Consider the following 26686-nt stretch of genomic DNA (forward strand, 5'->3'; position numbering starts at 1 on the left):
AATCATTAAAGGAGTCAAAATTATAAATATGAAGTTGCACAATTTACAGTAAATTCTTGAAATAAATATAATTTTTATTAAAAAAAACCCACATTTCAGCAATATTAGGAATGATAACAAATCATAACAAACAGCTTTCAAATAAACTGCATTCAGTTCTTCAGTACATTACAATACTTACAGTATTCAAAGCCATTCTTAATTCAATGTTTTAAGCATTACAAATTTGAAGGGAAAAGGGGAAGCAATACAAAAAGGCAGAAAATAGCACATTTAAACCTTTAGTGTCTAATGGCAAAATACCAACAGGTATACATAAACAGCTAGCTTAATGTAAAAGTTGTGCACCCCAGTTCGTTAGTTGAAGTCAGAAAGTCATTCAAGTAAAGTTGACTCCACTCAGAAACTCTCCGAAGCATCTTCAAGTATGGCTATCCTTGTCACTCACAAAATTTTAACCACCACTTTCTTTTGCTTCATACACAACCTGCTACTCAAGCTGGGTTCTGTACACGGAAATTTAACAACTAATTAAAACTACAAAATTGGAAGCTTCTTTCATAACTAGTCAGTACATCAAATTGATTTCTAATAAAAAACTAAATTGTAAACTTTGCTGTTGTATTCAAAAAAAAAAAGAAAAGAAAATGTAAGTGACCTGAATACCAACAAGACAAAGATTTTAGGGGCAAAATCTATGATTATTATATGTGTGGAGTGATGGTACTTTTAACATGTTAAATTAAACTTTGTACATAACATGGACTTAGACTTCTGCAATGCAAGCATGTGGTATATACAATGTAGCATAATCTATTTAATTTACAAAAATCTACCTTTTTTGAATTTACATACATTTTTTTGTATTATTTCTGAAAAAACAAATGAAGTGCTTTAATTTCGAATGAAAAATCGAATGAGTTGTATATAATTCATTACCAATTATTCATCACTTTTCTAATTTGATTCAGTGGACAGGGTTGTGTAAGAGGCATTACCATGTTTAGTGGTTGTAAATACATTTAGCCTCAAACTGTACATATGCAACTAATGTGCACTCAATAGTTTAACTGATTGGTCTTACCTTTCAGTAAAGAGCAAATGCATTGCTTTATATAGGTTGTGACACTTTCCCTTTAATTAAATCAGTGCATGTTAAAATGTTCAAATTACTTCTTGAAAAGTTTATCTGAATTTTGCTTCAACAGTACACAAATTCAGATTCTTTTAGTTTTATAACAAAGTTAGATATGTGTGTAGTATATACAAGAAATTTAGATCGATTTAAAATGCAAAGGCTCAAACCTGATTTAGAGAAGACAACATGAACACAAGTGATGTTTATGCACAGAAATGAGCTGAGATCCCTGATTTTGCAATTCCATTGAAACTTGAAGTTCAAGTAATACTTTCTAATAGATCAAGTGTGAAGAAAGTAAGAAATGAACTTAGCATCAATGATGGCCTTAAGGTCTGTGTTATATTTGCTACAAAGTGTTTGGAAATAAAATAACAGAAACACCTTGGTATTATAATTCTATTGCCAAACTAGTTCTGAGGTATATGATAAGTAGGTTTTTCTACGTCATTCATAAGCCTTCTCAACGCCCTTAGAAATTCTCACATTATATGTATAGCAGGTCAAGTAGCACCATTTGAAATAAGATCAGTTCAAACCCAAAGTAATAGTACTCATCTTTACTAAACTATTATCTAAGCATACATTCGAAAAAATAATAATAATAGTAATAATTTACTGTACAAATCTCAACTTGTTTTATACAGCTAAAGTTGCATTATGTAATAACCGCCACAGCAAGCCAAGCCAGCTGCCTTTGAAACAGTGACATTGATGCAAAAGTAACCCTGTTATGTTTTCCTTGATACATGCTTTAATGACCTAATATTGACCATTGTCTTTCTTGACTCCAAGTATCAGTATTCAGTGTTCTGAAATGTCACAGTTTTAGTGAATCAGAACATTACTCTTACAAAATTGACCCTCAATGGCTCACTATACAGTAAGTATAAAGGATTTCTGAAATTGTATAAGCACCAGAGAAATTCTTTAAAAGGCTGATATATGATGTTTGACTATCCACCATGGAGTTCATCATTATTGTTTTCCACATTGTGAAACTAAAATGGCTGCAGTATAATGAATTGTCTTACAAATTGGAGGGCATAAAGTAATACCCTCACTATTATTAAAAAGTGCCTCTAAAACACTAATTAAGAAAATTATTTTCTTAATTGCTCAATCAAAGTAACTGTGTTACTTCAAAACATTATACAAGGTGTTTTGTTGTGTGTTGTTAAAGAAAGGCATTTGAAAACACATTCAAAACACTCCCTAGCACCATAGAAAAGTGATTAGCCACAAAAAGTCACCAAACATGAGTTTTTTTTTTTCCAGTAATATGTCCAGATTTGTTGGACTCTAAGCACCATGGATGAAGAACAGTGTGTTATCATAGAGTAATTAAATAATAAATAAATATTTCCAATTGATTAAACAGTAAAGCTTGACTTCTTAAGAGCATGAAAAATCCCACTGATGAATTACCTTTCCATATAGTAGGATACTGAATCTATCTACTCTTAATAACTTCACACAAACTGAGCAAGCATTATGGGTTATTTGGCCAGTGGCACAGAGATCTGCAACAGTATTGTAGCACCATTTAATTTGCCTGATGCCACTCTTACTCTGGACCTATGGAGGTTTTCACAGGAATTGATTGTAAGGCCCAGTCACCTTGGTGAAGGCATAGGGAGATGTGCTTACGTATGTATTGGTAGTGCAGGATGTTGACAGCTCATTAAGCATGAGAAGGAACTGCTTATATGGAGGCTCTGAAGGTTCAGAAGGTTCTGAATGTTCTCTTTTCACCTTCTTTCCACTGCTCTTGCTGGATGTACTTTCAGTACCATGCTTCTCAGCATCCTCCTCTTTCTCTCGGGCCTTCTCTGCCATCTTGGCTTCCCACAGAGCCAGTCCATGTTTTGCCTCATTCAAGTTCTTGTGCTGGTAAAACACTAAAGAGATACGGGTGGGATGGTTGCGGTCAGGCTTCTTGAGTGGTGTAGTTGCATGGAGCTCCCGCTTAGCACACTCAATAATGATTGATCCATGACTAGGTGCCACTGCCACTCCTCCAATTTCAGGGTCAAGGAAGTTGTGCTCACTGTCAGACCACACATCCTCCTTTTCTTTTTGTTCTGAAGTCTGGGTAGGGGGTTCCTGTTTGACTATGGGGTTAAGGGCATTTTCACTGGAAAGCCTCAAACCTGGAGGTTGGATTGGGTTGAAGCATTCAGTACCCAAAGGAGGAAAAACCTGAGAGATACCATTTGCTCCATGCATGTTTATCTCTAAATCTTTATTATTTTGCATACTTAAGGTATTTAGATTTGGGGGAAACATCTGAGGATTCTGTGACATATGAGGTTTGGGGTAAGCTTCAAACTGGCTGCTTTTGCTGATAGCTGCATAGTCCAAATGTCTGGGTAGGGCTGAGGGAGGCCTGGAGAAAGCATCAGGTGGCATATTAGGACCATAACCTGGGTAACGTCCCATGGAGTGCATGCCAGGTTTCATGTTACAGGTGCCATAACCATTGGCTGGCAAGCTAGGCTCTCCATAGTGTGGTGGGTAGTTTAACCCGTAATGTTGAGGTGCACTGTACTGCTGCTCAGAGTATAGTGAATTTCTTTGGGGATGATACATATCTGGATGCTTTAGATTGGAAGAGTAGTAAGGGTGGTAGTTGTCCATGGGGAGTCCTCCATTACATTGGTAACCAGTGTAGAGAGGGTTGGGTGTAAGAGACCTGGGATATGGGGTGGGTGCATTAGACACATTAATGTAAGAGTTGGGTGCATGTAAAGGAGAGGGATAAGGACTGGCAGAAGATGGGGTTTGAGGATGTGGGGTTACTGATTTAGAGCTGTTTAAGAAGGTTCCTGATGCATTTGAGAATCTAGGGAATGGTGGGACAGTGTAAGAGGGATTAGGATTAGGTTGTGCTTGCTGCTGCTGCTGCTGCTGAGGCTGAGGCTGATGGGCAGCATGAGCATGTGGGAGATGCCCAGAGTCCAGATATGTTCTCACATTACCTGGGCCTGGAAGAAATAATAATAAAGACCAAAATATAAACTTTCAGTTGTAATATTGATAAACACTTGGAATCTGCTCCATTACTTGGTTATATAATTCAATTTATCTTCCCCAAATAAAATATATATAACTGAATAATGGTTTTTGAAGCTTTGCTTCTGTACCTGTTACAGTTGTGTTCTGGCCTGGGTTCTCAGAAGCGGCCTGTTTCTGCTTTGCTTGCTGGGTGTTGTCCATTTTGGAGTTAGGTGTGTTGGGGTTGTTTGGTTTGTTAGCTGCAGCTCTCTTGGCATCCAGCTTCTTCTGCCGGCAAGACTTGGCAGGCTCTGGTAGCATACGCACCTGTCTACGAAAGGCACTGAGCACCTGAATAGCACCAGTCTTGGTCTTCTCCAGCTGAGCGTCAGCACTGCCAAATTCATCAGTGGATGAGGCCTTGTATAAGGGAAGCACATGTAGCTGCTCATCATCAGGAATTTTTCCAATCTCACGATTGTCCTCCCGTGTTAGTGTGCAGACCTACAACAGGGGTAGAGAGGGAGGTTTGGAATTTTTAATATTGTATACACTACTTTGTTTTAGCCACCTTTAGTTTTTCACCTGCAAGGTGTACAGCAATTTGTAGATGATTTGTATTGGTTCGTAAAAAGCTGATTGTTTTAGTGAATGCTTTTTATTAGTCTTATTATGGCCCTCTATCATAAGCATTTAATTCTTACCACAGTACTGCCCCCCTGCATGTTGTGAAGGTCTCTGTGGGCATGGGCACAGAAGTCTAGACAGGCTGTAACTCCAGAAAATGGCCGTCCTTCTTTTAGACCCAGTCGGCAATCGGGAGCTCTGTGTTCATGATCTACCTGTAAAATATAGGTAGATATAGAAATGTAAAATTGAAACTTAAAATTTAGTTCAAAAATTTTAGTAGACTTTTTTTAGATGCTCCACAGTACATACACTTTTGCTATGACTTTCAAATATTACAACATCACTGCAACTTATTATTCCACTTTCTAAGGAAACGTAAAATCTTACATATTCTTGATAGTGGTATAAGACCTGAAGCAGAGATATATATACCTGATTGGCGTATGCATCAGGCGCCATTTTTTTATACGTTGGGGCAATTAAAGTTGCAAGACTCTGGAGATTTTGTTCAAGTTTCTCTTCCTATAGGGGAATAAAAATACTCCTGTTATCTCCTGTTAAATGCTTTAGAAAACGAGTCGGGCCGAATACCAAAACAAACTTGAAGCCAACCAGCAGTAAGGGGCGTGTCTACTTATGATGCGGGGTAGAGAGCTCAGTGCACATGACGTACATTAGCCGAGCCGAGTGACGACAGAAAGATAGAGATGGCGGATAAAAATCAAAAGAGGAAAACATCTGCGGAAAAAGAAGGCTTACACCGTGTCTACACTGGACGCAACAAAGCGACCGTTGAAAATCATTTGAAATGAAAGCGGCAGCAGTTTACTGTCGGGATCCAATGTAGACAGCATTATTAGTGATTATAATGAGTTCTATAGTATTTTGTGGCGCCATGCCACTCGAATCTGGGGTAGACACAGTGTTCGTTACGATAAGGCAAGAAGTAGGATCCGTGTAAATATTGGATCAGCTTTTCAGCACTGGAGATAACTGAAGGAGCAGGAAGGCCTGTGATCGGATGCCGAGGTTGCTTTGTTACTTCTAGACAGGTGAGTAACATTGGTTTTGCTTTGTTTCAGAGAACTAATCGTTGCCTGGGATGTGTAATGCGTATGTGTGGCGGAGCTATCAAAATAGGGGCAAGACCCTTTTGGGGTAGGGGCGTGTTTGTTTTGGTGATTTCAAATATCAACATTGGCTACCACAAATCGCTTACCCCACCTTTAATTCATGTATAATTCAGTTGTGTGTTTGTGTGTGAGCATCTCACCTCCTTGGGATCATCCCCAAGTAGTTTGAACTTTCGAGGGATTTTACTCCTAGCAAATTTGCAGCCATTATAGTACATACTCCATGAGCAACCAAAGGAGAAAGAAGCTCCACAGGCGTCAGGTTCAAAACCCTGACATGCACATGTTCTCCTAAAGACAATAACGGAAATTACAGAATGTGACATTTGAAGATTAACATATTGTAAATATACCTTAGAGAATGTCTAGGATTTAATATTTTGTTGAAGCTATTAAATATACCATAATCAGCAGCATAACTATACATTACTATTATGTTCAGCAGAAAGTGGTTAGATACATATGTAGCAATACAAAGACCTAAGGTTATCAATTTGGATTAATTGTGAATTGATAATAATGAGTTTTGTTTACTGAGTGTTCACTGTATTTGTGAGAAAGCAGTAATAAACATTTGTCCTTACTCCTCATTTAGAGCACATCTGCGGTTGGTTAGGGCACCATGTTTTGTTAGAGTGTCACTGAGTTCTGAGTAGAGACGGTCAGCCAGATTGATTGGTATGCCTTCCCAAATTAGGATGACCACTACTATACAGGATGTCTCACATGAGTGGCCAGCCCGCTCTCGTACCAAGACCAGGAGTTTCTCATCTACATTTGCCCTCCGTATTACCTACACAACATAGTGCACATGTACACATATATTTAGAAAATATACAGGAATCAGTTTGAGATATCTGTTAAGTAATTGTGTTTTCCATAGGGAGCGCTGTTGATAAGAAAACCAACAAGCATGCTTTAATATGTAACAGACAAAGAGGGGCAATACATGTACACACACAAAGAACACACAGGATGAAAATAAATGGTCTTTACCCATTTAGCAATGGGGCAGCCCTGCCCACTCTTCCCTTCCTTTCCTGTGTACACAACTTTTTCAATCCTAATGGCACTTCCAGTCAGTCCAGATCTGTCAAAGAGAAAGGTAGTAATATAATATGTGGTATATTTAGGGTGACCATATTTTAGTTTTCCACAAAGAGGACAGTAGGGGGCGGGGTTCATGGGTGGGGACATGGGCGGGGCTTTGCCTAACAGTGTATGTAGCAAGGTTTTTGTTTGTTTGTTTGCTTATTTTGTTTTATAATAAATAAAAATAAAACAAGTCAATAGAACAGAAAAAGAATAGATAATGCTAGAGTTAGAAGGTCATTGTTTATAATAAATAAAAAGAAAATAAGTAGAAAGAATAGAGAATGCTAGTGTTAGAGGCTCTTTTTTCTTTATAAATAAAACAAGTAGTTAGAATAGAAATAGAATAGAGAGTGCAAATGTTAGAGGGTCAATCTTTTAATTAAAAAAAGCAGATAAAATTAGAATTAGCATTATAATAGAGAGTAGAGTTAGAGGGTCAAATGAAGATGAAAGAGATGTGTTTTCAGTCCTTTCTTGAAAATATTAAGCACTCAGCTGCTTGAATTGAGTTGGGCAGATAATTCCACCAAAAGAGAACAGTTCATGTAAAAGTCCATGAAAGTTTTATCATAGGTAGAATGCAACATGTTTCAATACAAGCATTTCAGTCAAATGTAATTTATGCAATATTTCAAACCTTTAATCCACTTGTGGAAAATAATATCAACCCATGGCAACAGTTTAGAAGTAGCCCAATTCTGTGGAAAAACGCGGACATCTAACAAGAGCTGCAGGAGTCAGATTTGACTGATCACAGGTCGAGAATAAGGAGAGATGACTGACAAGACCATGCTTGAGACCATGCTGCTGCTCAACAGATCCTGAGCTCATTGACAGATATCTGATCTTGTAAGATGTGCTCCCTTTACACAGAGTGCTTATGATCGCGAAATTGAAAGTGAAAGTAAACAGCGCTAACGCTCATTGAAAAATATTTAAATACACCGCATACAGACAGCGGCTCACTGATGCGCCAAAATTATATACAATATTAGAATGTTTAAAGGAGTGGACACGAAAATTGCGGGTGCTAAACACATGTTGCGGGAGCAGGCGGCAATGGTCAGAAATTCAGCGGGAGCGGGATTAAGAAAACAGCGGAATCCCGGACATTTTGGGGGCGATTAAGAAATCCCGGCCGGATGCGTTTTTGTAGGTCCAAAAAGAGGACATGTCCGGGAAAAAGAGGACGTATGGTCACCCTAGTATATTATTTCATAATATCATTAGAGTTCATAATATCATACCTTTCCTCCATAATTTTGCGGATGCCTGCAACAGTTGGTGCTGATCCCAAGTGAGTATAATATGGGCCTTCATCCCTTTCACTGATTTGATCTGTGGATTAAAGAATAAGGGAAAGGTATTGTGTATTTTTAGTAGATGTTCATAAACAAGTTTAACTAATATGTGATTTAATGTCATTAATAACAACAAAATATCACTAAGATACAGCATTAAACTATTAACATTAAGTATTACTGAAGATGTTCTCTTAAGAGATCTTAACAGGTGTGCAGTTCGAATGTATAAAGAACACAAAATGTGTAAAAACTGGACTAAAAGTAGCTGTGTAAAACCTCTTACCAACACAATGGCATGATGAAATATCATACTGTGTCTTCAAAGGTGTATCTAGCAAGTTTTTCATTTGTGTATCAAACATCTTCATGGGTGACTCCAGAAAGGTTTGTAACCCAGGTTCAATCTTTTTAGGTGGGGTGAAGTTTTGTAGTTTGCACTGTTCCTTGACATTCCCCTCAGCACTGGTTGAGAGCACAGTCACAGCCCCAGCCATCTCTACCTTCACCTTATTGGGTGACTTGCTGACCAAAGACTTTCTTTCAAACACAGGTGAGAGCTGATACTGTTTTAACTGCTGCTCCATGGTAGCTAGAATACTCCTCTGCTGGCTTTGTTCACAGGACGAAGAAGGATGCTCTTGCTTTACTACTACTGGCATGACTTTGGTTTTGTCTTGATCTTGCTGTTTTACTTCTATGGGTGGAAGTTGAGCTGAGGTTTCTAAACCTGAGCAGTTTTCACTTTTTATGGCCGGCATACTTGGCCTGATGTTGTTGGGGCCTTGCCTCTCCTGCCTCTGCAGAAGGTGCATTCGCAAGGCTGCGTGCCTCTGCAAATCTCCTTGAGCACCTTGGTTTGGGAGAAACTCTCTCTGGATTTGGCCGAAGAGTTCTTGGAATTCAGCTTTGGTAAATGTTTGAGCAGGTATCTGAAGACTATTAGAAACTTGTGACAGTTGTGATTGAGAAATCGGAGATTGAGGAAATTCCAAATGATTATGTACCCTGTGTTGGAGAGGTTGCTGGTAGTTTGGATATTGTTTACTGGTGTTCTGAGAGTACTGCATGTTCTGCTGGAGTTTTCTTTCTGTTAGAGCTTCGGCTTCTTTAGTCAAGAATTGTACATTTGAATTAAACAAGTCTGGAAATGTAGAGTTTTCTCTTGTAGTTGGACTAGACAGTGGTTGTGCTGGTGTTTCTGTACCTAGAGATAACTTCTGGGATTCTGAATGAAGGCAGACCTCTGTTTTAAGCCTTTTCAAGAGTGGTGCATCTACCTGGCTGTGGGAAACATCTTGTGATTGTGGAGCTGCTTGCATATTCTGTCTATCCTGAGGGAGCTGATGGGGAAATGTGCTGTTGTCTTGCTGATGAGGCTCAGCAGGTGGTGGTTGAGAAAGGAAGCTCTGGGATTGTATCTGGTCTTGATCATTTTTGCACAATTGCTGAGATGTGCGTTTGTTAAATTGCATGTTACTATGATCGTGCATACCAGAATTGTTCTGTTGACATTCAGGGACAGAATTGTGGGGGAACTTTGTAGGAGGTAGGGAGTTTTTGTAACTATCATGTGCCTTATTTTCATATGAGGGACAACTAGGATTACTGAAATTTTGAGACCGAAAGTTGTTTGAGGACATGGAATTTATACAACGACTTTGGCTCTGTGTGACTGTATGCTGCTGCAGGTGGGTCTGTGGAAGGAAAAAATCCCACATCTGGGGGTGGTCAGTAGACGGCTGTGGTGCTGAAGCTGAGTTTAAATCTATCCATTTAATCTGGGATGAGTGATCTGTATTCTCTGATGTTGTCTTTTCCTGATCTGGTTTAGGCTTATTTTTCTGCTCGCTGTGTTGATTGTGAGAACCTGATGTACAGGCCTGGGAGGTCAACCTGCTGTCTACTATATGTGACTCAAGAATCTGTTGCTGTGGCAAGGAAAAGTCTCTATTGTCGAGGAGGCTTTCATCGGTTGGTTGTTTCTGTAGCACCTTAATCTGTAGGTTCTGTTGACCTGTCTGAGTGTTTTGTGATGGTGCTCCTGCCATCACTGGGGGCAATATATAAGATTCACGACTAAAATCTTGGTTGGACTTGCTTAAACAATCAGAGTCGTTCGGAAGGCCTTCTCTATCTTCTTGAATCTGTGAGCAACCATTGATGCCTGTCTGTGATGGCACATTGGACTCCGAAGCTTCCTGACTCAGCAATTGTGTTCCCATATCTGGCAGGTCAGAGAGAGGATAAGTAGGCTTCTTTTGCTCGGCTACAAAACTAGAGTATCCATTCACTGTGAATTCTGGATTGTAACCATTGCTGCCTTGTACTTCTGGGGGTGCCTTGGCAAGTGGCTCGGAGGCAGATGCTTGGGGTGAAATAGGAAAACCTGAGGTTAATGAAGGTGAAGGAGTTTCCTGCTCCGGCAGGTTGCTGGTGACCTGATCTACTTGAGATGAATTGGTTTGAGGTGCGATGGACACATGCTCTGGGTAATACTGAGATAAAGTTTTCTCTAAGAGGTCACCAGTTGTACCCTTTACTGAGGGTGGGCTTGTTGTAGCACCATTGGGCATTGGAACTGGCTTGTTCCTTGACAGTAAGAATAAATCCCCATTGGGAAAGTTACAGTTTCTTTTACTATGTTTTATCTCAAAATCACCTGGCTTATTGTGCTTAGGGAATCCCTCTAAATGGTTCTCCATTCCTGCATCTCTATTATCCCAAAGCCTCAGATCCTCATTTCCATTCACCTCTGAATCAGTGCAGAGTTTTTTAGGCTGGTGAAAATCTAAAAATGTCTGTTCACTAAGAGCATGTTTCATCTGTCCATTCATCTCATGCATGCTTTGATCCAATATCCCCTGCATATTATCAGGCCCAGAACAATTCTCCTGTTGACTTTTCATTGGGTAAACTACTGTGTTGGGCTTGAAATGGCTCCAATTAGTGTCCCCATTGAACTGCTGAGACGGATCTCCATTCTGGTGCTTGGTGAGAAGAGGGTCTGTCTGCTGAGTGGCACTGATTTGTGAAAGTATCAGACTTTTTTCCGTCTCATGGCTGGTCTTTTCTGTTTCCATCTGGTCTGCTCAGGGTCCATTCACAAGGCTGCCCTCTCTGCGTCCTACATGGAAAACATGGAGAATTACCAATAGTAAAAACACATAATTTTTGTTAGCATAATGTTCTGGGGTAGTGTGGGGTGCTGGCTAGTGATCTGGACTGTCAAAATATGTAAGATAATCAAAACAGAAATTGCCTAAAGAGGTCCTTAGAAAAGATATAACAAAATTCCAAATGTTGTTTCCCTCCTCAAGTCAGACTCTTCTGTGAAATATTAGCCCCTGTTTCAAAGCAGGCATAATCACAATTTATTTAAATCATAATTTAAAGTAGCTAAAAAAAAAAAAGACATACTTTGCATTCTTTGCATTTTCCTGTACAGTCAAAGTTAACAGACTAAGTGTTGTGTAATGCAGATACCAATGGCTTCTTTTTTCATTTTGTTAAGATATATTAAAAAAAAAGTCCTGGATTGCACAGACATAAACACTGCCCTAACTGTCAGGAGATATTTTAACAAGACAGAATGGTACCAACCATCTTGCTAGCCAATGCTCTGTACCTATGTCCATTTTTTAGTTATGTTATGTTCTTAATACTGCATTCATCATTAAGTGGCTTTGGATTAAAGCTAAGATTTACTATACATTCTATGAATAATTAAACTAGAAATGACAAAATAACTTAGAAAATAGAGAATTGTAGATTTATTGCTTGCAACCAAATCTACAGAGCCATACAGAAAGAACAGGCATGTAGGATATTTAATATGTAACAGATTCTTCATGGAATGTCTTCCGTTGTTATGAGTCCAGAATGGTAGGAGAAAAGGACGGTTAAAAACAGCTTAACTACTGATCTACTGGACCTTTAAATTAAGAGTCTTTTTAAATAGCAGTGTGATCTTTTTAAGCAGGGGTTTGAAACCTGGCACCATTGGCATGTGGAGCGATAAGGGTAAAATAAATGAATAATAATATACATTTTGTTATATGTTTTATTATTTTTGTAAGAAAGGTCAATGGCAAACTACAACCCGAATTCCAGAAATGTTGGGACGTTTTCTAAATTTGAATAAAATGAAAACTAAAAGACTTTCAAATCACATGAGCCACTATTTTATTCACAATAGAACATAGATAACATAACAAATGTTTAAACTGAGATATTTTACACTTTTATCCACTAAATGAGCTCATTTCAAATTTGATGCCTGCTACAGGTTGGCACGGAGGCAACAGAGGGCTGAAAAAGCAAGAAATTTTGAAAAGATTCAACTGGGAGAACATTAGCAACTAATTAAGTTAATTTACATCAGGTCTGTAACATGATTAGCTATAAAAGGGATGTCTTAGAGAGGCAGAGTCTCTCAGAAGTAAAGATTGACAGAGGCTCTCCAATCCGTGAAAGAGTGCGTAAAAAGATTGTGGAATACTATAAAAACAATGTTCCTCAATGTCAAATTGCAAAGACTTTGCAAATCTGATCATCTACAGGGCATAACATCATCAAAAGATTTAGAAAAACTGGAGAAATCTCTGTGCGTAAGGGACAAGGCCGAAGATCTTTGTTGGATGCCCATGGTCTTCAGGCCCTCAGACGACACTGCATCACTCATTGGCATGATTCTGTCATTGACATTACTAAATGGGCCCAGGAATACTTCCAGAAACCACTGTCGGTAAACTGTCCTGTGGGCCAAGGCTCATTTAAAATGGACTGTTTCAAAGTGGAAAAGTGTTCTATGGTCAGATGAGTCCAAATTTGACAGTCTTGTTGGAAATCACGGACGCCATGTCCTCCGGGCTAAAGAGGAGGGAGACCTTCCAGCGTGTCATCAGCGTTCAGTTCAAAAGCCAGCATCTCTGATGGTATGGGGGTGCATAAGTGCATACGGTATGGGCAGCTTGCATGTTTTGGAAGGCACTATGAATGCTGAAAGGTATATAAAGGTTTTAGAGCAACACAAGCTCCCCTCCAGACAACGTCTATTTCAGGGAAGGCCTTGTGTATTTCAGAAGGACAATGCAAAACCACATTCTGCAGCTATTACAACAGCATGGCTTCGTAGTAGAAGAGTCCGGGTGCTGAATTGGCCTGCCAGCAGTCCAGATCTTTCACCTATAGAGAACATTTGGCGCATCATTAAACGAAAAATACGTCAAAGATGACCACGAACTCTTCAGCAGCTGGAAACCTATATCAGCAAGAATGGGAACAAATTCCAACACCAAAACTCCAGAAACTCATAACCTCGATGCCCAGACGTCTTCAAACTGTTTTGAAAAGAAGAGGAGACCATAGCAGGCATCAAATTTGAAATGAGCTCATTTTGTGCATTGAACACAAAGTAAATTAAACATTTATGTTATCTATGTTCTATTGTGAATAAAATATTGGCTCATGTGATTTTCATGTGAAGTCTTTTAGTTTTCATTTTATTCAAATTTAAAAAAATGTCCCAACATTTCCAGAATTCAGGTTGTTCCTCATTGTGACCCACCCTTATAGTCACATAGATTAGACTGTTTTTTTTTTATTTTTTATAAAATGTTTGTATTTAAACTTTTATAGAACTAGCATGGAAAATCATACATTGGAATATGCTATTATCAGTCTCATAAATAAAAAAATATATGTATTATGTGTCCATAACTGTGTCTAAGTTGATGTACAGTGAAGCTTAAATTTATTTAAATCAATTTATGATCACTTGATTTTTCAGAAATAATGTAATTTTCATCATTCAGAATTGGAAGGAATTGTAGTTGTGGCTATATCATGCTAGTAGAATAGTGTTTAACAAAATAACCAAGGCACTTCAACAAAAATCCTAACGTCAAACAGGACTAAGCAGTAACTTCAAAATTACGTTCTCTAATTTTCATCTCCACCGTATATAGGGTAGTCAGTAAATCACAATTGAGGTCTTTGGTATTTCTGATGTTGTTTATAAAATTGTTAATAATAATAATAATAATAAAACTTTTCTGTAACTTGGCCTGTGATATAAATGACAGGATACAATCCAATAATCCTAATAAAAGTTTGATCACATTATAAAATTGCATCTATTATCATTTCTGGAAAGGGGAGATTGTGATTGGTTTGGAGCCTGCATGTGTGCTACATGAAACTTGAATATGGATCCATTCCAGAGCCATTTCAGGGTTTCCCAAAAGCTGAGAAAGCCAAACAGCTTGACACAGTAGGATAAACCCACACTGAAAACAGCACACACACAAAAAAAAAAAAAAAAAACACTCTCTGAGCAGGAATGACAAAGCACGAGATCTCAGCTGAAAGCTGTCTATATATATCTTTCAGACAATGGGTTTTCATTAGCTGTGTCCATACATGTAATTAAAACAGTAAGATTAATGCCTTTTTTATTTTAAATAGGATTTATTTAAATATGTTTTGTAAGAACTTCTGTGGACAATCCTGTGCCTTAGTGTCTTGGTGAGTCTTACAGTCTCACATAACATAAAAACAAACTATTTAAACATTCCTTTATCTTAAACATCGTCTTTATCTTGTCTCTTGACAACTGGGAGTGGCTTTGAATTCAGTTTGTTGTCTGTCCTGTTTTTTGAGTTTCCTTCTTTTCAAATTCTCATTCTCTCTCTCTGTGTATATTTAAAATTATTAAATGCATTCTAAACCAATACACCAAAGCACACAGCTACTACGGCAATGGTATTTATTGTTAAGTGATTTAACAGTTCCTTAGCCTCAGGGTTGCTGTCTAAATATACAGTAGGTCAGTGGGAAGTGACATGTTCCGTGTCTTTCATGGTTCACACTTAAACAATGGTACTATGGACAAACAAGTGAATCATTATTATATGATACGGTCCACATAATGTCATTGTTTCTATGTCATGACGAAAAACTTGATAAGGTGCTTATTTTACCTTTTTACATTTACTTTTACATTAGTTCTCAGTATGAAACAGACAATCAAATAAATAAATGAATAGCTTTTTTTGTTTTTTTTAAATTTTCTTTTGGTCTTAGGCATTCCAAATATGCAAAATGTGTCATATTGCTCACCTGTGTAAATCAAAACCCATATTTGTTTGAATAATGTGTGGAGTGTTTATATATATATATATATATATCAAGAACAAACATTAAAAGCCAGTTTCTCCTGCACAGTTCTGTTCTTCTTCAAAGGAAACAGACAGGAATGAGGTAATTCTTTTGAAGTTACAAAGTTAAAAACAATTAATAGATGAAAAGCCTAAGAACAAACCTTTTTCTTTTCTTTTCTTTTCTTTCCTTTTTTTAGGTTTTAAAACATAACTTGCTTTGCTACTCCGGTACTGACATAGATAAAGTCATGTAGAATGTTGTTCTTCTGAGCTTTAGTAAACATACTGCTGATAGGTGTTTGACTGCAGTTATGTTTTTGAGTGAAACTTCATCCCTTGGTTCCTCCCACTGTAATTTGATCATACAGCTCGTGTGCAAGTGTGCTTTAAATGTCACGCATGCATGGTTGTAAAAGTGTCCTTCTCACACTTCTCCTTTGAGCGTTAACCGTACCTTATTTTCCCCTGAATTACAGACAAGGAAACAAGCTCAGCAAGAATGTCAGCTTTCACAGTCAACTTTTGTTGGCATTTATTTACTTGAACTTACCAACTTTGACTTGAAAACACATTTTCCAAGTTGCTATAAAGAGTACACTGTAAAAAGTGATAAGTTGACTTAACTTAAAAAAATTGAGGAAACCTGTTGCCTTAAAATTATTAAGTAAATAATAAAAAAAAAAAAAAAAAGTTAAGTGAACTTGACAATTCACTTAACTCATTTTTTTTTATTATCAATTACTTACAAATTTTAAGGCAACAGGTTTCCTCAATTTTTTTAAGTTAAGTTAACTTATCACTTCTTACATTGTAACAAAAGAAACCACAAGCCACTTAACATAATCAGGACCAGTGTATCTTTCCTTTTCAAGTGTTACGCTGCCATTGGAATGTGTGTGTGCGTGTCAAGAAAAAAACTGCACTCTCACTCCGTTCAACACATCAGCACTATGACTCAGGAAACATTTCTAACAAACTTTTCTAGCTTGGGCTCTGAACTCCACAGCCTGAGCTTTAATGGTGCCAACAACATCCGTGACATTTTGTCATTTTCAATAAGAAGCAAGAAGACATAAGCATAAGAATGGAAACAAAGAGGAAAGAACCCCTTTGAAATGAACGGGTATTTATAGAGAGTCAGCTTGTGTACGGGGGAAGGTATGTGACATGCCTCAGAGTCTGTTTGGAAGAGCACTGTGAGTTTTGTTTTTTGATATTTTGATTGTATATATCACATTCAGATTTTAGTCTTTTTAAAACAACAGAATAGATAAGAAGACAAAATAGTAGAAGTTGTTGTATGCTTTTAAAGTTGCTTCATTTTTCCTTGTCTGCACGCTTTGTTCATCCCCAATGACATTTCAAATCCTCTTTGTGGGAGAGGATTTGAATAGAGGTAGATTACTTCAAAAGCTGAGCAGATATACACTTCTGTTTGTAATTTCACCCACAGCTAGGTCCCCTCTGAAGAGTCAGGTCTGTGTCGGACCTGCCATTGTCCTTTGTTACTAATAGAAGGCAGATGTGGCTCTGCTGTTTGCAATCAAGTCTTTGTGCTCACATTCACTCTAAACGGCCTTTGCATGACCTGCATTGATACAACCAATGATTATGTTGTGTTAGCTATTTAAAAAATTAAGCCCAATAAAAAAGAAAATCTAGCTGAAATGTTGTAAATAATCAAGTTGACATGACTTGAATTTAGACTGAAAAATATGTTATAATGACTTACATCTATCTATCTATCTATCTATCTATCTATCTATCTATCTATCTATCTATCTATCTATCTATCTATCTATCTATTTATCTATCTGTGTGTGTGTGTGTGTGTGTGTGTGTGTGGGTAGTTGACATAAGAATTGGACTGTGTCCTATGGTGTGGCATAGCAAAAATGTAAAAAAAAAAAAAAAGTTAATATACAAATAACATGAGAAAAATTAATCTTCATTCTTAAAGTAACAAATAGCATGAGAGAGGTTTATCTTCAATGTTAGAGGTTTTTTTAAATATTGTGTATATATTAGTATCGATGGTGCATTTAAGATCCCTGACCAGCTAGGGGCTTATAACAAAATAATCAAGCTGTAGTACTTAGTTGGTTATCTGTAATTATTCATTTACATCTACCTACACTGCCTGTTTCCTTACCTGTGGTGGCGATTGAGAAGAGTGGATGATAATTAATTCAGCATAGGTTGTATAGCTAACATTATAACACAGCAGACTGAACCTGCTGACCTGGCTGAACCTTGCTTCACAGTCAAACACTGTCAGTAAACACAGTAAATACAACCATAGATTACTACAGTGTAATTAATGTGTAATTACGCACATTGTCATACAACAACCTCCCTTTCCCAAAATCAACTTCCAATATGCATTCCTCTCAACTTCTTTCTGTCTCCATCTACTACTACCCCCTCCCTGTTTCTTTTTGTCTGCACCAGTCAATATATCTGACTAATTTGATGAACTGTGCTCAGGGCAAAGCAAATTTCTTTCAGAGAGCGTGGTAGCCATGGTGATCATTATATTGGTGCTGCATGGCCATCTGCTCTAAACATTAACTGAGCATGAATGACTGACACAGATAGAGAGGGACAGAGATAGAAAAAATGCAAAAGAGTGAAAACATGTGCTGACCACATTGATTCTGGTGGGATCAGCTCTCTTTTATGGGTATGTGACAGAGTTTTATTTACTACCATGACATGAAAGCTGAGAACCAATAGCCATCTCTTCACTTTGAATGAAACTCTCATATCTGGACAGGGGCTTTCAATTGCTGTAAAGAAAATAGGCTCAGAGTTACAAAACAAGGCTAAACAAAGTCAAGCTCAAGAATAAAAAAAACTTCTTAATGTTATAGATACGGTTTTTGAACTTGCCATATGTGTCTGCACTCACTGATTAAATATTGTTAATAAAATGAACTATAAGTCCTGACACAGTTTCCCCTACACATTTTGGTGAAGCACGGATTTATTGATGCTCATTGCGATCCACAATGAATTTCATTTTGAAAAAGTCTACAGTAAAACAAAATAGTTGGAACATTCGCTCAAGCGTAAATTAAAATATAGCATCCATTCAGTGTACACTAAACCTTAACATAAGTGTAACCTCTGGATGGGAGAATTTGAGCTAGATGCAGATGGGTTTCATCTTTTCTACAGCCTGAGTAACAAGGTTGCTGCAACCATCACCACAGATGAAGCTTATTGTTTCACCTGTTCTTTTCATGGCGTGAAGAATGAAATGACTTCACTTTGGTAACTACTTCATCTTATTCGACTTATACTAAATATCATGCTTAATGAATTCCACGATACCCTTAACTGATCTTAAGCAAGGTCTGAGCAAGGTCAGCATGTCTTAGCAGACTCTTAGCAAATAATCACTGAGAATCACAGTTATCTATTCACCACAGTGGCTGTTAATAAGGAACTGCATGTTGGTGGACATTCAATTCCATTAATTCTATTATTTTATTATATTGATGGATTCTAGCATGCAGAGTTGGAGCAAAGTGTCCTATTAGACACCAGTGAAGCATTGCACTTATAAGGGTGTATGCTGTTACCCCATAGTATTTCTAACAGTGATCCCTTTATTGAGTTTATTAAGTTGTATTATTGCCCATAACTTGGGGGAAATCAATCCCATTGATACACGGCAGTATGCAACATTCAGTAGAGAGGAGACAAAGAGTGATGTGGCCAATCTGTGTTGAGGATTAGTAGTCCATTATTGTTTGAGGTGTAAGATTTTACCTCTCAGGTCAATCACTTTGTTTGTGTAAATAACAAGGTGTCAGAAGTAACACAGGTGGTTTCCAAAATACTCAGTCTCAGGCCTTTGCTTGCTCTCCATGCACTTACACCATTTAGGTGCTATTGTTACTAAATGTGCACTGGAAATGTATTAATGTGCAATTTTTAGCTTTAAGATGTACTACTCTAAACCATTAAAATATTTATATGTGTATCCTTAAGTAGTCAGGGTATGTATGTTACCACATAAATCAGATTTTTTAGGTTACCTGACAAACATTTTGTGGCTTTAGCTTTTTGTTATAATGGGGATAACAGTTCTACTCCAGAGGAAATAGCAGTCTTCTAAGTGGGTGGACTGCATTAAGGACATCAAAGACTGGATCTTAAAAAAATTATTTGGCTAAATTCTATTAAAACTGAAATACTAATCATTGGATCAAACATTTCTAATAGTTGCTTGACTATAGTTTGTGTCTAGATGGTTTTACTGCTCTACAGTTAAGAACGTGAGAGTCATGTTGAATTTGTCATTTCAAAGTAGCATTCCAGTGTCTCTGGAACAGCACTCCTCCTAGATATATCACTAAGTTATGAAACATTCCTTCTATTCATGATTCAAAACGGTTTTATATTTAAAACAACATTTTAACCTTATCTTCTTTACACTGGTTACCTGTTCTGCATTAATTCTAAAATGTTTATATATTGTTCATTAAAATTGTTAACAAAGCAAATTATTTAGTTCAATATCTATGAACTGTTCTGTCACCTTATTATCTCTCATGTCCTTTAAGGTTACAAAGCTCTGATATACTGATACCAAAAATGACAAAACTCACAAGAGGATTTTTTGCAGTCTCAAATAGGGCTTCAAATGTGTCTACATAATAGAATAATAGCAATACTGTACCAAGTTAATGTTAAGAATATTGCTAATGAATCCTGTTCCGCTTATTCTTAACAAGAATTCAACTGAATATTTAATCACAAATTAATAAATTAATAATTGCATTTTTTGTCATATGTATCTTGATTCATCCCAGCGTTCGTTCCTCATCTTACCTTACCTTAGAAATTTACGTTTTTTGTTTTTTTTATTGCCATTGTCACCTTTGGATTGTTTAAGGCCTGGGAGTTGCAAGGCATTATTCCTTGTAAATCCACAACAGTATTATATACAGCTCTAAAAATAAATAAATACATGCATACATACAATTATCATTATGCAATTTTCCTGGACAAAGTTTCACCCAACACTTTTAATCTCCTGACAGAGCGTGTATTTTACATTTCATGTTGGCTTGTAATATCTTCCAATTTATTTGGAAGTCAGAGACTGCTGATATAGCATTATATACACAAATTTCAGATTGACCCCTGCTCGTCCTTAACCTCTTGAAATGTCATCCAAGGCTTATGGGTAGTTTACAGTCTTGAATGACATTGAGGTCCAGCTGTCTCTGTGGTAAATCTGCTGTCAACAAGGTGACTTTTAGCTTGCCAACCAGTGAATATACATGTGAATCTTACACCCCTTTCTCTCCTTTTCAGTTATCAGCTTATTGAAAATATTCTTATGAAGTATTTTATGAGAAGGATCCTTTTAGATTTCTTGACTCTGTGGCCTTGTTGCACTGAGGTTGTTGGGCTTGTGAGCAGCCTGGTTGTGATTAGTGTGTCTGCTGGTATTGAATGTGTGCACCCCCACATACACACACAAAAGATTTCACAGACACATGCCACAGACCTCTTCTTGGTAGACTTGCTTCTGAGCAATTCTTATATAAGCAAAATCCCCCTATAACCCCAAACTGACATCACCGGTTTTCGAAATTAGCATGTGGCATATGATTCTCATATTAGCGTGACATACTTATTTTTTGTAAATCTTTGATTCTGAGGGGAAACCCATCAAGCATTTCTTTTATGAACCACCATTCTACGCCTCTGCTAACCAAGCAGATTTTCTCTGAATCCACACAGCTGGAACTGGAGAGAAAACCTACTGAAAACCACATACATCATCACTTCGTTCACCTAACATGTGCTTTTCTCAGAAGTACAGAACCAATCAGTACTTTATTTCATAAGTAATGAAAACTCTCTTTTAGTGATTCACTGAGCTTTACAAATATATTCAGCCAAGTCCTCTAACCACAAAACATTTTTAGTTTTCAGAGAACTGAAGGTGGCAGAAACTATGCAAGCCACGTGCCATGAGTTTAACTTAGCTAAAGTCTTTTGAATACAAATGTTCTGGAAAGGGTCTAAATTGGCGTAGTCAATGACCGTGCTTTCCAGTGACCTTCTTGGCCGGTGTAAGTACACTTCTCCATCTATCCCTGTGACTGGGTTGTGAGGTAGTGTTTGTAAACAGAGCGACCATGTGCGCTTACGCACGTGGAGTGTACTCTTCAATTCATGCCTGAGAATTAAACCTTGTCAACAATACATATTCTAACACCCCAAAATTCTCTTCAAAAATGCAAACATCCAATGACTGTATTGAAGGATGAGACAAATATGGTGTCATATAAATCCCAGCAATCAGAGCTACTGTGACAATTTACACCAAAAATGCTTAAAATATCACTGAATCAAGTGCAGTGCAAGCTATAAGCTGTTAACTAAGACAAGAAATTAGTATGCAGGCTGGAAAATGTTTTTGGCCAAGGGTTATGATTACTGATATACAGTATTAAAGAGCCCTACAAATAAAAAATATTGGGTCCCACTTTATATTAGGTGGCCTTAACTACTATGTACTTACATTTAAATTAATCATTTGGTACAATGCACTTATTGTGTACATACATGTTTTTAAAAATACCTATATGTAATTACATCTGTAATTAATTTTTGTAATTACATTCATAATTACGCTGTTGACCCGTCCCTTACACCTTAACCCACCCTTAAACCTACCCAAACCACCAAACCTGTTCCTAACCTTACCCGTATCCCACCTCAATACATTGTACTTATTTTTTAATGTAAGTACATAGTAGTTAAGGCCATCTAATATAAAGTGTGACCAAATATTGTAATTAAATAATATAAAAATCCCATATTTTCATTGCAAATAGAGGCAAAAGTTTGTCTTTTTAGAGAAACTGTCCTAAATTGTGATTTTTAAACACCGACCCCTAGCAAAAATATGATGAGCACAAATCACAAGCAAAACAAAATTGAAAGTGACAAAAATGGTGGGGAAAAAGATAATCAAAAAAAAAAAAAAATCTAATGTCTGCTTTTCACTCATACATTCAACCAAATAAATCATTTTAGCATTTTTTTCCCCCTAAATAATAATTTGAGTTTACAGCACACAAAGAGCCTTCTTATCATGCAAAGAAATCTACCATGTCATTGAACAGAAGTACATTATTGTTTTGCACCAAACACTCTTATCAGAGAAAAGGGTCTGCCTGTACTTCCAGTCCAGATAAGTTCCAGCTAATGTTGTATATTCTCACCAGTTAAAACCATACCATGAACACGCAACCGTTGCAATTATATTAAAGCAAAAAAATTTTAGTGACTGATGTATTGCTGTATCACCACTACTACAATTATCTCTTCTAAACATAAAATTGGAGTGGAAGCTTATACAGTATCCAGATTCCTTCACTGTGGTTTCATTAGCATTTGCACCACCTCTCTATCACGTTTATTGACAACACTCCATAAAGGATCCCCTTGCAGGCATGGGCTAACTTCCACACTTCACATCTAAACAGAATGTTGGAATACACAAGCTAAATACACAAAAAAAGGGGACAGGACTTTTATCTGTATTATTCCAGTAGCCAATTATGATGCAAATCCTAATAGGGCTGTTAAAATCAGTTAAGCAAAGGTAACATTTGCAATTCATTAGTGCAGATAAAAGAGTTGCTGCTGTAGCCTTTTGTAACAGTTTACTTGAGTTAATACATTTGACTGTTACCTGTCAGAAGCAACAATGAATTCAAAAATACATCTGGAACATTCAGACTTGGTTATTTCCAGCTGAATATGGACTTTCTCAATAAAATGGTAAATTTATTAAAGCATTTGACATTTTCTTTGCTCAGTCTTAATTTCAACAGCCTATAGCTAATGTCAGACATATGCAAATATATTCCAGGCCACTACAACACACCATGGACTGTGAGCTGTAAATAATAGCTTAATGGAATATAAATAAAATTCAGCATGGGCACTAAATTGTTCTCTATATGATTAAATGTTATACAGAGAACTTGTATAGAGAACTGATGTTCTCTAATTTAAACATTTTTTGCTTCTAATGAAAATATTCACTGTGAGCATCAAATGTAGTCATAAGCACAGTTAAGATGTTGTGTACAAATAAACAATGGAAATCCTATTAACGTCAGACAAGGCAAAAATTCCACTCTCTGGTGGCCCTCAGCTAATGGTGCTATGGCGTTGGGTTTCAGTTCTTTTAAAGCTTCTGACCTTGTGGGTTTCCACCACTACGCTCTTCTGTTTTTTTTTTTTTTAATCCTCAGGACTGTGCTAGCCTTTGTGTCTGCTTGTCATTCACCGATGAATGCAATGAAAGCAAGGAGCTTCACTATTCCTAGACAAACACCTACATTCAATCAAAGCACATGTACCAAAAACAACTTTGTCATATTTAAAGAAAATAATATTCCTTGTCACATTTACATGAAAAATAATACATAGATTTATTTGAATAAATATGATTGTTTTTTTCAGACCCTAAAATGCCTCTTTCTTGAACATACAGATGTCTAGCTAGGTCGGTGGACACTGAAGAGATAAGATAATTTTGTTAGCAGTGTGACTGTTTAGTCTTTCTCTCAGCACAGGAGATGTATTGGGAAATAGTGCCTGAAGAAGAATTGGCCAACAGCCTCACAAAGATCACCATTTTTCAAAGCAGGCGCATTCCTAAAGCTGTCCACTGCACAACATCTTAGATAAAAATGACTGATGAAGACAAATGAGATTTAAATGCTTGAAATACATTCTGTCTGTACAAGCCAACAAAAAGGGACAGAGAGAGGGGAGGGAGAAAGAGAGAGAGAAAATGTCAGCCATGTTGGTGAAGCTTTATCTAATATCCTTTCATTCTTATGTCAGCTCACGGTTTTAAAAAGGACAGTACATTGCTAAAAAAGAGCTTGAAGCCATTAAAGAGACCCTGGAGGCCAAAGGAAAAAGGGCAAGAACAGGAAAACTTTCTCACCTTGTTTTAAGTCCTTCCACTTTGTAGAATTCCAACAAACCGTCTAGGTCTCCTCTTAAACAAATCCTAAAGGGCAGCCATCTTGCTTCCTTCTGTTCCGTCTATGAAACAGACTACCTCCGCATCAATATTCATGGGCTAGTCTGACGTCTGCTTTCATCATCAAGGGTAGAAGCCTTGCATTGCTTTTGGATCTCGAAGCGCGTCCAGACGCAGCCCGTAAACACAGGCTCACTCTTGTATGTGCTTCTATAAGCAGTGAGCAGAGTGAGACAGTCCAGTGTGCAAGTGTGTGCAGATCAGAGGAACCAAGCTTGCTTCACCGGCAAGCTGAAGTAATTGCAAAATCGCTTTCCTGCTGGGTCCTCTCCACACAAAGGGGACTGAGTTTCTTTTCTTCCCCCTCCTTTTTCTTTTTTGCTCTTTCTTTTTTTTTCTTTTTTCAGCCGTACACAATAGTGCACACTTTACTGGCTGCCCTGAAGCACCGGACTGGATTGCACAGTCCATGGCTTCACCGTCCGCACACAGAGAGAGAGGGAAAACCCCTCCACTCACAGTCAGTTTCAATGACTCACAGTATGCAAACAGGAAAAGAGAGACAATTATTACAAGACATAAAACCAGCATTTCTGACTCACGCTGTTTGGTCTTATTAACTCTAAAATCTCTCTGTCCTTAGTTCCTCACAGATTAGATGGTGAAGCACTGCCTCAGCTTCTATGAAGCCTTACCCTTGTTTACACTTGCTTGGTCTTATTTTGGCACACAGCGGTTTGGGGGCCGCACACTTAGACCTTAAAAAAAACTCTGGAGCTTGAACAAATTCTTGTCTGATAAACAGGATACCAAATTTATACTGTTTAATCCACTACCGTGAGACACTTTGGTTAGAAAGAAATTTGATATTTGTCCTAATATCTGAATGCAGTTACAGATTTTCTGTACAGAAGACAGAAAGTTCAAAGCTTCTCATTTAACACTATGGCCCTTGTGTGCAGTCATGTACATGTGAAAGCTAGCACTAACCCATCTCCTCCTCCACTCTCCGTTTAGAGCTTTTAAACATCCCTTTTTTGTCTTTCTGGATTTTAACAGGTGGTTCTTGTCTGAAAAAAATCTGCCTTTGGCTCCACTCCAGTTTTGAAAGGGAGACCCCACCTCTTTCCTGTGGGCCACAGCCTAGCTGGAGTGACGTTTGTTGACTCAATAGTTTCAGGCAGGGAGCAGAAAAGGAGATTTGTTGTTACACTGTGTGGAGGAAGGGCAGTGGGGGAAGGCAGGAAGGCTTGCATGAGCAGTAATCACCAGAACTGGCCACTCCACATCGATCAGGTCAGCAATGGTAGGAATTTGATATTGCACTTATTACAATTATCAAAGTATAACCCGAGTTATTTAAGTTTTAAGAAAAAGTGACACAGAGTAATCATAATGTTTGCAACAATTGTCATTTTTTAATTATCACATTATTACTGGTTAATACACTGTAATAACTACTTAATAACACATGTACGTGCAAGTATTGTATGTACAAATTGATATCTAATGAATTTGTAAGATCTTCCTCATACAAAAACATACAATTTATATGTAAAATTTCACCGTGAAGGTTCACCCCTAAACTTAACCCTCACAATGGTGTGAGAGGTCACTATAAGTCATCGCACAAAAAAAAAAAAAAAAAAAGGTACACACTCTCAAGACCGTACCTTTAGCAAGAAATTACACAAGTTGGCCTAAACACAACAAAATGTAGTTTTGGCTCAGTTTTTCTCATTTTAGGTGTTGTCACATATTTTTTTCCTGTATGATCCGGTTAATACATGTTAATGACTGATCTTAACTACATTTTCCCTCCAAAGGACAAAATCATGTATGCCTCTTTCAAAAAACTTCTGTGAAAATTTGTTCTGGCACTGTGCAATTTTGTTCATTTGCATTTCCAGAGCATTCCTGATTTCTGTGCTTTAATTAACGCACACCTTAGACAGGCCCATGAAGACAAACATCACAAAGAGCCTAGTGTGAATGGTCTGTAGTTGAAAATAACATAGCTACCATGTTGAGCAAACTAAACTAAGCATCCCTCCTCTACCCAGTGGAGGAATGTAATGGTTTGTGAAAAAGTGTCAGAAATGACATATCATCCTTTCACATCACTCCTCACCTCTTGGGGGGAACCTCTCACCTTCTGTGTGAAAAAGGGGTTGACCCCAACTGCTGGG

The 26686-nt window shown here is 37.5% G+C and overlaps 1 protein-coding gene across 1 annotated transcript; it reads right to left on the bottom strand.

Annotated features, from left to right (window-relative positions):
• Positions 1–53: 53 nt before the first annotated feature.
• On the bottom strand, positions 54–25507 carry tet2 (tet methylcytosine dioxygenase 2). The gene is made up of 10 exons (XM_058770423.1): positions 24459–25507; positions 8581–11421; positions 8241–8331; positions 6895–6988; positions 6483–6691; positions 6039–6189; positions 5198–5287; positions 4840–4977; positions 4285–4639; positions 54–4125 (listed from the first exon to the last, which is right to left on the bottom strand). The coding sequence occupies exons 2-10, from the start codon at positions 11375–11377 to the stop codon at positions 2729–2731; spliced, it is 5322 nt and encodes a 1773-aa protein (XP_058626406.1). The 5' UTR covers positions 11378–11421; positions 24459–25507; the 3' UTR covers positions 54–2728.
• Positions 25508–26686: the final 1179 nt, after the last annotated feature.

The sequence above is a fragment of the Onychostoma macrolepis genome, chromosome 01 (genome assembly GCF_012432095.1).
Source record: "Onychostoma macrolepis isolate SWU-2019 chromosome 01, ASM1243209v1, whole genome shotgun sequence".
In the NCBI taxonomy this organism is placed as follows: Eukaryota; Metazoa; Chordata; class Actinopteri; order Cypriniformes; family Cyprinidae; genus Onychostoma; species Onychostoma macrolepis.

Excerpts from the sequence above, each read along its gene's own strand:
- tet2 (XM_058770423.1), bottom strand. The coding sequence starts at position 11,377 with ATGGAAACAGAAAAGACCAGCCATGAGACGGAAAAAAGTCTGATACTT. Across the intron at positions 6,989-8,240 it reads CGCAAAATTATGGAGGAAAG|ATCTGGACTGACTGGAAGTG; the intron begins GTATGATATTAT and ends TCTCTTTGACAG. Across the intron at positions 6,190-6,482 it reads AGATGTGCTCTAAATGAGGA|GAGAACATGTGCATGTCAGG; the intron begins GTAAGGACAAAT and ends TATTGTCTTTAG.